This window comes from Microtus pennsylvanicus, chromosome 7 (genome assembly GCF_037038515.1).
Source record: "Microtus pennsylvanicus isolate mMicPen1 chromosome 7, mMicPen1.hap1, whole genome shotgun sequence".
Classification (NCBI taxonomy): domain Eukaryota; kingdom Metazoa; phylum Chordata; class Mammalia; order Rodentia; family Cricetidae; genus Microtus; species Microtus pennsylvanicus.
The window spans coordinates 33,054,904-33,073,544 of record NC_134585.1 but is presented as its reverse complement, the minus strand read 5'-3'; the positions used below and the strand labels follow the sequence as shown (position 1 = coordinate 33,073,544).

Sequence of the window (18,641 nt, the reverse complement as noted above, 5' to 3'; positions counted from 1 at the left end):
AAACCACCCAGCTATTTACTCATTCACATATTCATTAGCTACTCGTTTAGCACTGAACTCGGAGCAGCTCTTCAGCCTGTCGGGATGTGTAGAAGATAGGAGGTGGAGGGGCGGGAGAGGCACATGTGTCTGAGCCCTCCTGAGGACGCCACACAGTATCTCTACCGTCCTCAGCATTTGCTCTCCTTTGTCTAGCAGAAGTTGCGTTGTGGGTGTCCTAATGATGTATCTGCTTTGTGTTCACATTTTAGCAGCCACCTTGGGGCTGAATGTGACCAGCGTGAAGATGGCCAAGGTCAACACCCAGTGCTCCCAGCCCTCCCCGACCCGCTGTTCAGTCAAGACCACAGACAGAGATCTCGAATCACAGAATAGCCTCGGCAGGTAAGATGGGCTTTTTGTTTCGTGTGAGTTCATGCATTGTTCCCACTGCTGAGATTAGGGAGAAGAGTGGCTTAGTGTTAGCCAGCCACGGGCTGGCGCCCAGGGCATTCACAGTTCATTGTACTGGCTTAGTTTCCTCTCCTGTTCTTGGGATCAAACGCTCTGACCAAAGCCACTTAAGGGAGAAAAGGTTTGTTGTGGCTCATGGTCCAAGGGTACAGTCCATCACAGTGGGGAAGCCAGGGCAGCGGGACCTTGAAGCAGCAGGTCGCATCCCATCCACGGTGCAATGACTGATGCTGCCCAGCTGGCTGATGCTGCCCAGCTGGCCTTCTCCACTCTACCCCAGATCCCAGCCAGGAATGGGGCCACCCACAGGGGGCATGTCTTCCCCTCAGTTAACACAAGGTACTCTCTTCTGCATATACTCAGAGGCCCGTCTCCCAGAGGATTCTAGATCCTGTCAGGGTGACAGTCATCACATAAATCCTCACAGTCCCAATTTATTCTTATTTTAGAATAGTCCCTTATTTAAATGTTTGACTTCCAAGTTTAGAATGAAATGGAAGATGAGGCTCAGATGGCTACATTACAGAAGGAAGGGGTTAGTTCAGTCTGGTAAAGTGCTTGCCTTACAAGCATGAAGATCTCAGTCTCGGCCTGGCATACGCTTGTAATCCCAGGTCTGGGGAGGCAGACACAGGAGAGCCCTGGGGGTTTACTGCCTTACTGGTAGCTCTAGGCCAGTGAGAGACAAGAGGTGGACATTGTTCCTAAAGATGATACCCTAAGTTGTCCTCCAGATTCTACACACATGTGCACTCAAGCACGCAAGCACGTCCATGCGCATATGCACACAAGTGCATGCTATGCCCAGATCCGCACTGCAAAAATGTTATTCCCAAATCTGTGAAGTCCCCCAAAAACCAACAAGGAGAACGCATCCCGTATGTAAAAGCAAAGAGCCTTTATTTTATGCAAGTTTGCAAACTCGGTCTCTCCACATGTCCAACATATTGGAATAAACATAGAGTCCCGAGCTCAGTTAGAGTTGGGTTTGTATAGTAGTAAAGGTGGGGGTGAGGGGTTTCTGAGGTTCAGGACCCCTGATTGGCTAACATTTGTCCAAGGGTATCCTGGTGAGTGTGTGCTGGCAGGTGGTCCTAGCTATCTACAGCAGTTGGACCGTTAGGCATTTCCTTTGGATAGTCTGTTCTTGGGTGGTGCTCAGGTAATTTTTGTTTATGGTCCTTTCTGCAACCGGGTATTGCTTCAGAGTAAACTGCTGAGACTCAGGCCTCTGTTAAACTTATTGATGGCTGAGTCCTACACTGGGTTGGAAGTAAAGAACTTCCTTTGGGTGATCTGTTCCTATTTAGCTTATCACGACTGGCTCCTATAGTGCGTGTGCACACATGCACACACACACACACACACACACACAGTATGTGTTAAAAAAAAGTTTGGTTACTTTGAGAAGGTGAGCAAATGAAGACCCAAGAGACACCAAGTGTAATTCTGTCATAAATATGTAGTATCCAGGCTACCACACAAACCCAGGGATATATGAACAGAGTACTGGACTGTCGTTCTGTCTCAAGCACAGGGAGACCCTATAGGTCAGATGGCCTGACCCTCATCTCTAAAGCAAGGTCAGGAAGTAGGCAGTGACCTGGGCCTTTGTGGGGACTGAGTATCCACTTCCCAGCCAAGCTGTCAGGCACATCGGTGACATTCAGACATAGTGGCCGTATGAACACCGAGTAAATTCTGGAGAGACCTTCATGCCTCGGTGTTTGTATTTGGAAAGTCAAACAGCATTTCCCCCTCAGTTCTGGGGTCTAAGAACACAGGAGAAAACCTATTGGGTGACTGCTAGATTTATTAATCTCTTATTTTATTTTATGATTATTGGGGTGCATACAGTGCACAGGTGGAGGTCAGAGGACAACTTTCAGGAGTTGGCTCTCTCCTCCCACCATGGGGGTTCCAGGAATCAACCTCAGCTTTCCAGATTTGCATGACAAATGCCTTCACCCTCCAGGGGCATCTCTCCAGCCCGTAGCTCTTTAAGTTCTTGCTGAGAAGATTGAGTTGAACCATGGAAAACTTTCTCAGACTTGCCATTTTGTCCTACCATGATAGAATTGCTTAACCTATATAAAACTAGAAATTTCTCCCTGCTCTTGAAATGCCTGGTAACTGATGGCTCCAAACAGCCGTGATGGTCCCTCACTCCCCCTCCCCCATCCATCGTTTCTTCTCACTTGGCAAGCCTCCCTTCCTTTTTTCAGATGCATGCTTGCTCTTTTCTTTGTCTAGACTCTTAGTTCTCAGGTCCAGAGCGAACTCCTAACAAATGCAATGGTTGGCATTGGTAGGCAACTTAGCAGGTTTGTCACCTAGGAGACAAACTTCTGAGCATGTCCTTTGGGGGGGGGGAGCTTCCAGATTAGGTTAACTGGGGTGCACAAGAGAGGATATGTATAGATTTTATGATAATTCTACAATCTTACGTAATGAACTCGGGCGTCTGAAGATGAGGGTATTGTCTGGAGTGGGGATCCTGGGGTATCTCCTAAGGACGGCTATGTATCGATCAGTCATCATCGAATGTATTTACTTCTTGGGCTCAGATGTCTGTGTGTCAGGTTGTCTCAAAGTGTCATCTCCGTTCCAGGATGAGGGTGTAGCCCAGTTGGTTGAATTCTTGCTTAGCTAGCATACACGAAGCCCCAGATTTGGTTCCCAGCATCACATAAACCCAGCCACGGTGGCACAGCCCCTGAGAGGTGGAGGCAGGAATTGAAGAGCATCCTTTACTGCAATAGAGAGTTCGAGGCCAGCCTGGGTCTATGAGATTCTATTTCAAACCAGTCAAGCAGGGAGATCCGTTGCATGGGCTGGGTCCCAGACCAAAGGGGAATGCTGGTGGGACATCAGTATTCGTCTCTCTCTCTGCCTCCTGGCTGTTGATGCTGTATAACCAGCTGCCTCATGATGGGCCATACCCTCAACTGAGAGCCCAGATAAACCCTCCCTCCTTATGCCGCTTTTCTCAGATGCTTTGCACAGCAGTGGGGAAAGTAACTAACACAAAAAGTGATGTCAGCAACTTCCAAATACCCATCCCTCTTATTCCAAACCTACATCCTTCTAAGACACCAGGAAGGGAAGGAATGTTTCAAATCCCAGGAGCCCAATGTTACTGCTGGGCCCTGTGCTGTAGCTTTTGGTGCTGCAGCTCTTTAACCTATACTTCTAAACCTGGCATAGATGTTCCCTACAGGGACAATTTATTAGCTGATACTGGTGTCCCACCCCTGGGGACCAATTCCTATGGCTTGAGTCATTGCTTCTTATCTCCAAGAAAGATGAACACTATTAGAGCATGCCTACTGCTAAGGCTTTTGCATGCAAAAACAGCTTCTTTCTCATGATCAGCTAAGAAAGGCCCTTGAGAGGTCTTCCACGTCAGGTTTGGGTGTGTAGGAGAAAGAGAGCTGCAGCACAGGGCCCAGCACTAGCGTTAGGCTCCTGGGACTTTGGGTTCAGTGGAAGAACACAGAGATTGTCAGAGACAAATAGAACTCACCCCACTGCCTCTTTTGCCTACAGTGGGTCTTGACAAGAGCTTCTCGTGGAGCTTCCAGGTTCTCTGGGCAGAGAGCACAGCCACGGGGTCTCCATCTGTTTCTTTTCCCTGAGATAAACCGCAGAGACAGGCAGACCCATTGGAGATAGCTAGCTGCAGCATTAACCCAAATGTTTGCTTAACCAGAAACTACTGTGGCCCTTATACTGACTCTGCATTGACCTACCATTGCTTCTGACTTGTGGGGCCATGAGAGCTCTTGAGGATCTTCTGCCAAATGCCATCAAACAAAGCCATGCCAACTCCCTGCCATGGGTGTCTGGCTCCTAGCAGTCTGGCTGCAGCCTGTCTCTATATTCTGAGCAGGCAAGTGTCATATACAATCTGATGGTGTTAGCATCATGGTTAAGGGATCTGGACTGATGCCCTTTGAAAAATATCACTTGCCATCCTAGATTTGGGTCTTGACTATCACCCAAAGGCCCACGTGTTAATGGTTTATTCTAAGGGTGGCACTGCTTGGAGGAGGCAGAGCCTTTAAGAGGTAGACTTTGTGCTAGGACCTAAAGTCTTTGGATGCATAGCTCCAAAGGAAGTTGTGGGATTCGGGCCCTCTATTTTTGGCTCCACTGTGTATGACGGACTGCCATCATATAGTCATTGGCCAGTCATTGGTCCAAAGCAACAGAGCTGGTCTATTGTGGACTACAGTCTCCAAAAGTGTGAACCAAAATGTACCTGTTTTGCTTATAAGTTGATTATCTCAAGTATTTCCTTATGACAGAAAGATGGGTCACCCGCCCCCTTTCCCTCCTGTCCCACTTTCCATGGTCAACATGATTCAGGTCAGACAGCCCGAATCTAAACACTGGCTCTGCAGTTGCTTAGCTCTGGTAAGTTGTCCAAATGCGCCAAGCCTCCGTTTCCTCATCCAGGGAAGGAGTCAGTCTAGTGTTGACTTTCTGACTTGTGGTGAGGTTAAAACTGCCAGTGAACACAATGCTCTTGGCATGGTCCTTGATGCATATGGCGAAGTAGTCTGTTATTTTCTTGGTTACATTTAGGATTCACCCTTCCTTCTGGTGAGTCCTCTCTGGTCTCTCACATGAGAAGTCATCTCTTGTCCTCAGATCTCTCGGGTGGCCAAGCATATGAAGTAGTCCTTTCCTGCCTGTGCCCTGGTAGTGCTTCCTCAGCCTGGCTACTCACTGAGTCTCATTGAGGCCCCTTGTGTCCTCTCCAACCATCCATACAATGAATGCTTGGCAATAGTTGACTACAAGTCCCAGGGGGCCATACAGAGCTTTCTACAGAACAACCAGGAAGAATGCATCCTTTGGGAGAGAGAGAGGCTCTCTCTTATATAAGCAGTCGGCTCAAAGAAGAGAAAGATCTAGGATACCAAAGAGGACACCAAGACAGAGGTGGTTCCTTAAGGCTCTAGGATATATTTAATGCCATGAACAGAAAAACAAATAGACAGCAGCTTGGCAGGGGTTCTGGAGAAAGGAAACCAGGGCCCATGTAGCCAAGGCATCAGTCTCTTGTACCTTTCGGAGGATGGGGGAGATTTCGCAGTTCAAGCTTGCTGTCTGATTCCCAGGCAGGAGACGGAGAAGGGGGTTGGGAGCAGGATGTGTGTCCACCAATACCCACTTGTATTGACTGAGTTTTCTGTCCTGCCCAGTTCCTGCAGTTGTTAAGTCCCAAATAAATCACACAGAGATTTACATTAATCATTAACTGATTGGCCCATTAGCTCAGGCTTCTTATTAACTCTTATAACTTAGCCATTATTCTTATCTGTGTTAGCCACATGGTTCAGTACCTTTTTCAGCAGCGTAGTTACATCTTGCTTCTTCTGTGTCTGGACAAGACTGCAGAGCTAGCTTCCTTCTTCCCAGAATTCTCCTGTTCTCATTGACCCACCTCTACTTCCTGTCTGGTTGTCCCACCTATACTTCCTGCCTGGCCACTGGCCAATCAGGGTTTATTTAAAACATAATTTACAGAATATAGACAATTATCCCATACTACACTTGGATGTAAACTCACTTCCCAGGTGAGAGATTCCCCACACAGGGATGCCTGTTATCTGGAGACTCGTGGGGTCTTGGCAAGCACCTGTTAGAGAGGAAGAAGAGTACCCGGAGAGGCCGTGGTCTGAGCAGCCATGTGTTCTAACATTGCATAGATACAGGAAATTCCAGAATGTTCCCTGTGATCAGCAAGGAGAACCCAGCATGTGTTCAGGATAAAAATAAAGCTGCCTAGGGGACTGAGGCACAGTCTATATTAATCCAGGGCTTCTCAACCCAATCTAGCATTTATTTATTCTCCGTGTAAGATTGGACAAATGGGGCTGGGAAGGTGCTTCAGCGGCTAAGAGCACTGGCTGTTCTTCCAGAGGAACAGGGTTCAATTCCCAGCTCCCACATGGTGACTCACAATGATCTGTAACTCCAGACCCAGAGTGTCTGATGCCCTCTTCTGGCCTGTCAGGCACCAGGCACATGTGTGGTGCACGGACACACACACAGGGAAAGCACCCATGTGTATAGGGTTTTTAAAGCAGATTTTAAAAGGACTCTGGCATATAACAAAACGTCATGAGTCTAAACACAATAATTTTAGGGGAGAAATTGTGTTTAGATGGATCACATCATCGCATTCAAATCCCAGTCCTTTGGGGGAGCTTTCGGAGTAAATAATTGAGACTTTGTGGACTGAAATAGAAGGCATTGTTTGTTCCCAATCAGAGAATGGGCCTTCTAGCCCTCGTGTGCCACCAGTCCTTCCCGAAATGCCCCTGGGAAGACAGAACTCCAATGCTTTGTCTCTGGAGACAGCCCTGCCCGCAGATCTCTCACCACATTGGGGGCCCGGTTTTTCCTTTCTCTTTATTAAGTTATCAAAGTTAATTTCCCAAGGGAACATCATAAGAAAGGATGAAAATGCTTCCTTCAAATGAAAAAAAATACATCTTGAAAGTACCAGAAATAAAAATGTCTCAACCTTAGCATGGTGGCACATGCCTACAGCCTCAGAATTGGAAACCAGAGAAGGGCAAACATAAGTTCAAGGCCAACCTTGCCAACATGAGAAAACATGACTCCCAAAAGCCTTGAACTTTTCTTTTCTACTTAGTTGTTTGACTCAATTATCTAGGAGCCATCCAGCAAATTTTTTTAAGATATTGCACTAGCAAAAGACTTCAGAGTGTGCTACAGAGAATTACAATGAGGTCTGAGGGCACCCCAAATCCCGAACCGTTTCCTGGTGTAGCTATTTTGAGCGAGCTTTGGGGCACAGAGGTCTGTGTCTTACAGAAAAGAGGCTTTCTTCATGCTGCTGTCTGTGCAGAGCCCAAAGCAATTATCACCAAAGAAAACCATTTTCACTTCTCAAGGACCAAAGACTTAAAAACGCACTGCCTTCCAGTCCCTGGTCACATGTGCCTAGTAGCACTGGAGTCATTCGGAGTCCTCAGGGCTTGAGAAGAAGAAGAATGTCATGTTCTCTAGCCTTGTGCCAGAAGGTCGTGTGTGTTTGCTCTCCTGTCCCCATGTTACCTGAGTAAGACAAGATGTTACACAGAGCGTAAAGTCAGTTACTAGCTCTGATATTTATGGCACCTCTGCCCTCACTCAGTGGCAAGTGACATCGGAAAACTTCCCAACACTGGCTTCCCTCTACACACCACTTTGGAGATCGAGTGTCACAGTTGGAAGCATCTCTCATGTTTTAAAAATCATTTCAGTGTTTCGTACTGGTTGTCATTGTCCTTGTTGACTTCAGAGAGCCTCTCACACCAGGAGAAGGAAGAGACTGACACCTGGTACCAGCAGTCAGAGGGGAACTGATCTCCTCAGAACAGATTTACAGGTGGTCAACAATTCAGCAGGCCACCTTGGTGGAGACACTGGAGCCCAGGCAAAGATGGGATAACCACAGTCAGGACCATGTCATGACCAAAATGTCTTACCTTTGTATGCATCTGGCCTTCTATGTAAACTTCACTTTAGGATCCCAAAGATGGACTTGGGGAGTAATTTGGAGCTCTTTATCCCTCTTCCCAATGTGGCAATATTAAATAAATCTTTCTCTGCTATTAAATTGTCTCTTTAAATAGTAATTAGCTTATTTAGGGCAGGTGGCTGAGGTTGGCTTGTCGGAGATGCCAGGGTCTAGCCTGACCCTATTAAGGTCCAGTAAGCATTTGTGCTTGGAAGACAGCATCACACCTGAAGTTGTTGCCAGAGTTGCTGTCAGGCTGTTCCCTGGCAGCCCTCTGTCTGCTGCCACTCAGTTTCTTGGAAGGTTCTACATCTCCATCATTTCACTAACTACCTTGTTTATCCTCGTCAGTAACTGTGTCTTCCTGGGGGCTCAAATTCACCTCGGATTCTCAGTTCCTCCTTTCTTTGTCCATCTCTCTTCGATGTGCTTGCTAAGATAAGGTTCTCTGAGAAGTAATGACCATCACGCAGTTGACAGTGAGGATATCTTCCTGGAAGTCTGTTGTCAGCGAATGTCACAGTGGTGTGGCCATAGGCTGTGTGTTGTTAGTTGGTGGGAATTCCTCAGTCCATTGTAATCTGATAAGACCGCCGTGGTATGTATACGTTCCCTTGTTGAGCTGAGCATCTTTGGAGGGTGTGGGCTAAAATTAGATGTGCTATACAAATGTTCCCAGATATTTCCCAAGGTTAGAGGCCAATGCAAGACATAGTCAGGAGCAGAATTTCATGAAGCAAGGCAGGAGACACAATAGGAAGAAAAGCCCTCTTTGGATCCCCTGCATTCATATCGTAGAAGGTCCTCCTCACCCTTTGGGGATTACGTGCGCCCATCAGGGCTGGACTATTGGAGCAATACTTAAATCAGCAGGGGGTTGCACATTTTTCTTTCTTTATGAAGATCAGAACACTTAAGTTATGAGAGGGTGAGTGACCAGCCCTCAGGTTACCCACCGGACAGGTGCTGGAATAAGAAATTAAATCCAGCCTCCTGACCATCCCGCCACCTACCCTGAACGCAGCAGTGAGACAGTCTGTACCCAGCGTCTCACTGCTTTGCCTTGCCCACCTCACATAGCATGATTTTAGTTCCTTCGCTAAATATGCCAGGAGGTCTGGTACTAGACAATGAACAGATGAGAGACTGAGTAGAAATACTGGCTGGGCCGCATGGAGCCTAGCGCTGGTAGAGCGGATAGTAAGTCAGAACACTTCTGTCCTTCGAGCTGCCTCTGGATCTTCCAGACACACACGCTCTGACAGAGCTCTCAGCATTAGCCGCTACCCACCTTCCAGGGCATGCTAACTTTTCAGATTCTAAGACTCGAGAAAGATAAGCTTTGCCCCTGACGGTACCTCCTAAAACTGACCAAGGCACCGTGGGATCTACCTCTTGCCTTAACTGTCTACAGAATGTCAGGAGGGCAACCTCAGCAGGTGCAGTACAGCAGGGCCCCTGGCAGTGCCTCTTCTGGGTACACTGGGAAGTCATGAGTTGACTCTCAAGGGTACAAAGGGACTCTCATATCCAGCGGTTTGAAAATCGAGCCCTACCTGTGGAAGGCAGCCAGGCGAGTCAGAGCCATGTCTCTGACAGCATGCTGCAGGAATTCACCCTCAGCCATGTTCTATTCAACTTTGTTTGCATTTACATTGTCAGTTGAAACACACGGGGCAGATCCACGGGTGTGATGAGGGCAGCCCTTGAAACAAGGTGGAAGGACATCCGAATTGCCCCTTTGCCATTTGGCATTGTGACCCCAGGGAAGTTATGTAAGCCCTCCGGACTTTCATTTCCCCTCTCTCTCTCCCAGCATCATTGCACAGATACGTGGTAAACTGGTTGCATCTGATACACTATAAGCTGTCAATCAACGGTGTGCGGTTTGTTGTATTTGCAATCATGTTGGGAGATGACACAAGAATGAGTCCTTCGTACCCCAAAGATCCCAAACATCACATAAACATCACATGAGTCAGATAGATGGGGAGGCCTGATATTCAACTCTTAAAAAAAAAATCAGTCACACATATGCAACTTAAGGACATTAGAGTTACCAGCCACTTGCTTTGTAAGGCTTTGGGACTTGGCTTATAGCTACCAACAACATACAAACACATACTTCCTTGGGCTGGCCCCAAGGTGCTCTTTGTTTCGCTGCATGGCCAAGCTAGACTTCAGGAACGTGGTCATATTGAGTTGGCTGTTATGAGGGAAGACTTGAACTTGAGGAAGAATGAATGGGATCTGTGACCTGAACAGCCAGACACTGTACAGGTCCCCATCACTGAAGATGGCCAACACCATAGGCTGTCTACCTCCATGTGGTTCCAGCTTAAAAGTGACCTTGCTGGGAGGAAGCTGGGAGAAGGGGCTGTGTGCTGGCCATTTGGCTATCCAAAGACATCCTAGATCAGACATAGCATAGAAATGAGCCCTCACCCCACTCCACCTGCACACACCCCATCACTGTGGGGGGCTTGCTGCTAGAGGGGACTCAGCACCTGGCATCCGAGGACTCTAATCTCTCACCGCAGGGAGTGACGCTTTCCCTAGACTTAATGTTTGCCTCTTCAACCACCTTGTTAAGAAAGCCGATTAGTCTGGAATAGGCCACGTGATAGAATTAATTTGCCTTGCTGGGTTTCCTCCAAGAGTCACGGAGTGAAGTGCAGATCCCTGGGGAGGGGATGGGGGGGGGGGACTGCCTGGCTGACTTTTAATCAGGCTGGTCAGATTCAGCCTTAGGAGGTTTTTAAAAAGAAAGAGAAACACTCCCGGGCACACTCTTGGTCTTAGTCGAGGTAGTTGTCAGATACCAGGCTCCACTACCAGCATGGTCACCTGCCCTATGGACACACGGGCTGTCCTCCCTGCATGCACGGCTGGAGAGGCTCCCCTTTACTGCGTTGCTGGGGACAGGGACAGGGTTTGGCAAAGGGTGAGTGAATTTGCTCTTGACAACACTGCTCAAATTGTTTTAACTCTGCTTGGAGGGGGAGGCCAAATCCATGCAAGGGTCCAGAGTTGTAGGAAGGCTACCAGACAAGTGTGGAACTATCAAGAAAATGCATCTGCAGCACACAGAGTAGGAAGGGAGGCTTCTAGAAGGAGGTGGACCAGATGCAGAAGTCTGTGATATGTCGGAAGTAAAAATCTTTGTTCCAGAAGCATTGCATGGAAACATCGGCTATGGTCCAAGATGGCAGGCACTGGGACTTCTCCTGACCCCAATCTCTGTTGGAGACCATGCTGGCACCTGTTACTTGTCCCCTCAGCCTTCACTTAACTCATATACAGTAACTGATCAAAATCTCTCCTTGGTCAGAATTGCTGTAAAGAAAGTGCCTCTTAGAGCTGACAATATGGCTCAGTGGGTAAAGGTGCTTGCTGCCAAGGCTGAGAACCTGAGTTCAAATCCCCGGGACACACATGTGGAAGGACAGGACATGCTCCCACAAGTTGTCCCCCTGATTTTCACACTTGCGTGGTAGGTACATGCACACGCACACATACACACCAAATCAATAAATGTAAAAGAAAGGATCATTTTCATCTCAGGGGGCCAGATTTGTGATAGGCAGAAGTAGGGGATCTTTGGTTTGAGAATCTGCAACGGTGTCTTTCCTCCTGCTGCAGGCATCCGCCCATCTCACTCCTGACTCTCTGGGAGATGGATGAGCTGGAAATCAATTAGCATGCTGTATATTTGATTTGCTAGGTCTCACTCACCATGTGAGGAGACATCTTCCACACTGCAGCCAGGGATCGCCATGGAGACCCAGGGACTGGCTGGATCTGCACGGAGCTTATTCACGAGCCAGGGGCCAGCCAGGTAAAGGATCCTGCGCAATCTTTACTTTGGGAAAAGAGAGAGTGAGGAGGAAAGAATGTGGAGATGCCTTGGAAGGTGTATTAGATATGGTTGAAGATTTGCAGAACAGGCAAGGATCTGAGCACCCGAAAATCTATCAGTAACTTACTTCTATCCTCTTGAGCCAGATGTTCCGAGCTCAGACAAGCCAAAGAAAAATAGCTTTAGTTTGGAAATTACTTCAATAAAAATAGTATTGGGTGCTTCTCAGCCCTGGAAGGACTCAGAACAAGTCCAAAAGAGGCCGTGTAAGAGTGGGTCACCGTGAGAGGACCCTAGACGGACACAGTGATGTGCTGAGGATGGTGTTTTCTGAAGTACCTCTGGAAGGTTTCTAGGTTCCTCAGTACATCTAGACTCTGTAGCATGCATCCTTGCAAAAGCGCTGGGCAGATTAGCAAATCTCTAAGCACTACCTCCCCTTGGAGACATCTGTACCTGGCTTTAACAGCAGTAGCACATAAGGAAAGTCATCCTGCCCTTCCGAGCCTTATCTGAAAAACGCTTCTAACAACGCTGGCTCTGTGGAGCTGTACCATTCCTGGAAGCTACCCATGGCTCCATGGATGCTGGGTTCATTACTTTCCAGCCATTTTCTTAAGCCAACACCACAGTTTTACAGCTGTGCATCTATAGTGTTAGTTAAGCCAATTACCAAGTAAATAGATATTTATTCATTTCTCTTATTTATTTATCTATTTATTCATTGTATTCTTAATTGTAGAAAATGTTATGCTACTCTGGGGGTAGGGGTGCATGGGAGAAAGAGAGAGAGAGAGAGTCTTTCTCCGTTGCTGTCCACCTTAAATCTCTTACTGAATTTGAAGGTCACTGGCCAGCCACTGCTCTCCAGAGCTCCTCCCGTCGTCTCTGTCCCTCAGTGCTGAGATAACAGACACCTGCTATCCCGGCTGGGATCCGAAATCGGGGTCCTTGAGCTTGCACGGCCAGAACTTTATTTACTAAGCCTTCTCCTCAGTCCCTCTATCATGGTTTTTAAGGAGCTAGCTGTAGCTGGGTATTGAAATGGTTTCCAGTGTTGTGTATTAATAAAACAAGTGTCCGGCTGCAGAGAAGAAAAGCGTCTTCAAGTCAGTGTAAATGAAAAGGACCTCAGGTATACAGGACAGAGCACTATTTCAGGACAGCCATGTGGTCTGGGGTGAAGATGGAGCCAGGAGGCAGAGGAGGGGGCTGGGAGGGAGCTGTCATCTGCTTCCTTGTCCTGTAGATTTTCACGGACTTTGTGCCTCCTTCTCCACGTCTCACTCATTTCTGGCTCTCTTGGATCACACGTCATCAGGCACAGGGCTGAAAACGACCTTGAGTCAAACGCCCAGCTCCAGCGCCTTGGAGCTGTTGGTTGTTCAGCAGCAGGGGCAATGCACTGTGGGCCCATTGTCTGATCCTGCTGGCTGGAGCTGGAGGGAGTGGGGGGAATGACCTTCCTTCTATTCCCTTAGCAGAGGATAGGCAGAGACAATGTCCAGAGCTGAGAGCAGCTCCCACAAGGCCCCTCAAAATATGTCTATGCAAACCAATCCCAGCATCGTGTGAGGGATGCTTTCTTGCTTCAATATTGCAAGCGTATAATTAGGGTCAAGGTACTTAGCATTTCATGACTTGATAGCAAGTTGCTTAGGGCTGATTGTATTAGAAACACCATCTGTGGAAGTCTCTATAGATATGATGTGGAGGAAACCAGAGGATGCAAAAGCAGAGAAACAGAGGCAGAGGGAAGGAGGGCTTGAGAAAAGGCTCAATGTTAGGAATACCAGCTGCTCTTACAAAGTACCCAGGTTCAGTTCCCAGCACTCACATGGGCTGTCTCATAACACCCTTATATAGTGTGCACATAAGCAGGTGCACGCGTGTGCACACATACACACACACACACACACCACACAAATGCTAAGAATTAAAATCTAAAAGCAGAGAAATGAGGTTGAGTATATCTTCTCCTTCTCTAGTGGAAACACAGGAGGTGGGAGGCAAGGCAGGGGCAGGCTTCTCAAAGAATGTTCCAGCTATAAGCTCTGGAGACATGGGCTGTGGTCTCAGGGACTGACCCCATAGCCTGCTCCTAGCAGGGTCTCATATTAGGATAGGGATTAGACATGTTGGGAAGGTACTTCTGCACCAGCCTGAATGCAGTACTGGAGCTTACAAGAAAAAATTAATAGATTTGTGAGGGGGTGGACTCACAGTCTATATAGATGCTTGTTCCTTTACTCTTTGCTCTAAATTCAACCTTATTTGAGGATTATATTCATTATATCGTCCGTTGTCTGAGCGAATACCTGACAAGAAGCCACTTAAGGGAAGAGGGTTTATTATGACTTACAGTTCCATCACAACGAGAGTGGCGTGGTGTTGGGGGAGCTGAACACTGTATAAGCAGTTGGGAAGCAGAAAACAAAGGGACATGGGGCTGGGCATAAAACATCAATGCCTGCCTCCAGTAAGACTTTCTCTAACCTGACTCTACTTGCTAACAGTTGCCCAATCTTACCAAACAGTGTTACCAGCTGGAGACCAAGTGCTCAAGCACATGAAGCTATGGGGGGGGGGGGCATTTCACATTTAAACCCCAAGGATTGTATGCTTTCACTCTTCCTATGCCTAGCAATATTGTTCAAAGGTTTCATTTTTTAACTTTATGTGTATGAGCATCTTGCCTGGCATGTATGTCCTGTGCCCATAGAATTCAGATGAGGGCATCAGATTCCTTAGAACTGGAATCACAAATGTTGTCAGCTGTTTGGAACCAAACCTGGGTCTGCTTCAAGAGCAGCAAGGGCCCTTAACTGATGAACTTTCCAGTTCTCATTTAGCAACCCTAACAAGAGATCTGCTTTGGGCAAAAGGAATAATGAGTAGAAATGTTTGCTGCTGCCCCGCTGGAGGGAGCGTGGCTGTGGGAGAGCTGAAAGGGCAAAGTCGTAATAAAGAGACAGCATCATTTATCAATGAGGCTCTGCCCTGGGCTGGAGAGGGAATGGGAGAAGGGGAGGAAAGGGCATAGGAGAGACAGAAGCCTGAGCCACAGGCCCCCAGCCTCACCTCCACTGCTCACCTCTGCTTCTCTAGTCGCTGTCTGTCCTTTCCCCTACCAGGGTGTCACGCCTCATCATCTCACTTCGGACGTGGGCTGCCAGGCACTTACATCATGAAGATCAGAGACCTGATGCCTTCTTGGATCGATTCCATGGAACTGAGCTCAACGAGGTGTCCAGCAGGGAAAGCAATGCCCAGCCCAACCCAGGTGGACAGGAACCACCAGACAGAGGGTAAGAAACAGAAAAAGGAAGAGGTTATCTGCACACCAACTGCACACACACCAGCTACACACCACCTGCACACCAACTACACACCACCTGCACACCAGCTGCACACCACCTGCACACCAGCTGTACACCACCTGCACACCAGCTGCATGCCACCTGCACACCAAATGTACACCACCTGCACACCAGCTAAGACAGCAAAGAAGCACATGGGTCCAGCTTGATGCCCTCAATCCCTGTGAGTCACTTCTTGAAGAAAGCATGTGTCCTTCAGGGAATACTACATGCACTCACATTCCCCATCCAGAGTTCAAGAAGCCCCTGAACCAGAGTTCCCAGCCACCCTGCATAAAGCGACTTTTTTTGCTGCTACTGCTGAATCAGGAAAACTTCTCTTAAAGGAGCTATAGTATGCTGCCAGCAAACAAAGCCCATTAGAAAAAAAAAATGAGACTAAACTTTGCTTTTTAGTGTCTAGAATTCCTTTGCAAGTCCTCTCAGGTTTTACATGGATTTAGTTGGCCACGTGGGTGCCAATTTGTTGAAATGAATTCGCTTGTTGGTTCCCACTGCTCAGTCCCAAAATAATCACACAGAAACTATATTATTTAAATCACTGCTTGGCCCATTAGCTCTAGCTTCTTAATTACTAACTCTTACATTTTAGCTTAAACCATTTCTAGTAGTCTGTGTATCACCACATGCCTGTGGCTGACTGGGTAAAGTTCCATCTGACTCTGGCAGGACTGCATGGCTTCTCCCTGACTCCACCTTCCTTTCTCCCAGCATTCAGCTTAGTTTATTCCCTGCCTACCTATATTCTGCCCTGTGCAGGCCCACAGCTGTCCTTTATTAACCAATGGTACTCACAGCACACAGGGGGAATCCCACATCACACCAGCACTGCATGTACACTGTACACACATATACATGCAGGCAAAATACCAGCACACATAAATAAAGACAAAGGAAACAAAAAGATGAATGGTGTGTGGTACTTGAGAAATGACACTGAGGTTGTCTTCTGACTCTTTCTCACACCCACACATCACACAAGTATTCAGGGATTTTTCTTTTCAATGGATACTGCAGTAAAGCCAGATTCAGTCTTATGTGCTGAAGAAACTGAAGAAAAGTATCTTCAGTGTTCTATTGTTATAAAGAGACATCGTGACCAAGGCAACTCTTATAAAAGAAAGCATTTAGCCAGGTGGTGGCACATGCCTTTAATCCCAGTGTATGGGAGTCAGAGACAAGCGGATCTCTGTGAATTAGAGGCCAGCCTGGTCTACAAGAGCTAGTTCCAGGACAGGCTCCAAAGCTACAGAGAAACCCTGCCTCGAAAAACAAACAAAAAAGCATTTAATTGGGGGTTTGGCTGCAGGCTCAGAGGATAAGTCTATTGCCATCATGTCAGGGGGCATGATGGCAGGGAACATGGTAGCAGGCAGGTGTGGTGCTGGAGAGGTAGTTGAGAGCTACATCCTGATCTATAGCCAGAAAGAGAGACTGTGGGCCTGGCGTGTGCTTTTAAAACCTCAAAGCCCACACCTAGTGACATACTTCCTCCAATTTCTTCCAACAAGGCCACACCTCCTAATCTTACTAATCCTAGCATGAGTTCAGCTTTCTGGTGCCCAAGCGTTCAAATATATGAGCTCATGAGGGCCATTCTTACTCAAACCATCGCAAAAGGTGTCGAGGTCCCCAGCTGAGATTAAAGGACTCACTGGAGAGGCGTGTTCACGTGTGAGGGTCCACACAGGCTGCAGCTACAAACCCTTGTGGTTCCTGGGTACTGGCTAGGACAGGAACAGAACAGCCATTGAAGATGGAGGGTAGGGAGACAGAGAAACAGAAGAGATGACAAACAGGTCGGGAAGAGGAGATCTGAGGGATGGGGACGTTTTTGGGGGGAAGGGCAGGGTCTCATACTCTGCCCTTCACATTTGAGCCTCAAGCTCTATATTGTTGAGGATGACCTTGATTTTTCTGATCCTCCTGCCTCCACCTGGACAGCGCTGGGGTTTCCAGTATGCATGGCCACACTGGGTTTTTGCAGTGCTAACGCTCAAACCAAGGGCTTTGTGTATGCTCAAGCAAGCTCTCTCTAAACCGAGCTCCACCCCAGCCCAGAAAAGAATTACTAGCCTTTTGTTTGTTTCTGAGCAGGATGGTGATCTGGGCACAACAACAGGCCCAGAAAAGTACACAGTGGGACCACTACCCTCTGCACTTGCTTGCTTCTCAGGTGAAGGAAGTCTGGAACTTTCTATAACTAGCTGGGCTGGCTCAATTTGTTTTGAGTAAACAAAGACTTCCTTAAATAATCTGATTAAATTATCCTCTTGCAACCTTAGGCAAATGGAGATGGATGTTGTACTCAATACATAACCCCAGTGTGACCAAAGAAGTGGAGGACTGGGTGAGAACCACTTAGGGCTAGACCAGTGCTACCTGGCCACTCACAGAAGGCCCAGGGTGGCAGATGAATGTGATGATTCATGGGGGAGCTTCATAGAGGGGGAGGGGCTTTGAATTTTGGGGGACCAAGTCCCAACTGCAAAGCAAAACATCTAGTGAGATACTTCCTCTGTGTGGACCTGTCATTATGGAAGTAGGGGTATACTTTTTTTGTGTGGGTCTATCATTGTAGAAGTAGGCCCACTGTCCCCCAGGGTATTCTCTCCACCATCTCCCAGGAGTTGCAAGGCACGGAGGACTTTTCAGATGAGGAGAACAACCCAGAAGCAAGAAACCAAGGCCACATCTTAAACGGGGAGAGGAAGTCTCTGGCAAAGATAGCCAGAATAGCATAGAAAAAGCCCACTTAGTCAGGCTGAGGCATCACCGGCCACTGACCCCCGTTGGGGTCTCCTATGAGCAATCTACAGAGAACACTGGAAGGCAAGAGACCTTTTTAAGGCTCTATGAGGCCCCTTGACTTTCTTACCTCTTGTGTCAAAAGCTTCTCCTGGCAGCAGTCACTTGAGAATAACACCTGTAGAATGCCACAACAGGGAGTATCTAATATGTGACAAACCAGTCCCTACCTTCTACCATATTCCTGGGGAGATCACAGATGGGGCCATAGGGTTGGGAGCAGAGGGGACATAAGCCTAAGCATGGAGATGTGTTTGCCATCGGTCAACTTTCTGGTCTGTTGATTAGAAGAAAGAAGTTACTGTGACTAGATTTTCAAGAAACTGCACTCTGGAGAGCCACATCTGGTCTGTGCAGACAAGAACAGCAAGCAGCTGCTCCTTGGGTAGTGTGTGCCCTTCCCCCACCCACGATGCACAAGGTTCCAGACTCCGTTCACCTGAGAAGCATGGAAGTACATGCAGAGGTCCTACTGAGTCCTGTATTGATAAGGGCTCTCCACCCTGCTCAGGGCTGAATAGAAGGAAACTGAGTAGAATTAAAGACTCAGAAACTGGATGGGATTCAAACCATTAATCCTTGTTACCAAGAAGCCTGG

The 18,641-nt window shown here is 47.7% G+C and overlaps 1 protein-coding gene across 2 annotated transcripts in view; it reads left to right on the top strand.

Annotated features, from left to right (window-relative positions):
- The first annotated feature begins 286 nt into the window (after positions 1–286).
- Positions 287–18,641, top strand: part of Cnga3 (cyclic nucleotide gated channel subunit alpha 3) — a 36,551-nt gene continuing 18,196 nt past the window's right edge. For both annotated transcript variants that reach the window (XM_075980430.1, XM_075980431.1), the window contains exons 1-3: positions 287–384; positions 11,721–11,834; positions 14,990–15,163. In XM_075980430.1, coding sequence (XP_075836545.1) covers positions 287–384; positions 11,721–11,834; positions 14,990–15,163 — 386 coding nt within the window. The remainder of the gene's footprint in view (positions 385–11,720; positions 11,835–14,989; positions 15,164–18,641) is intronic.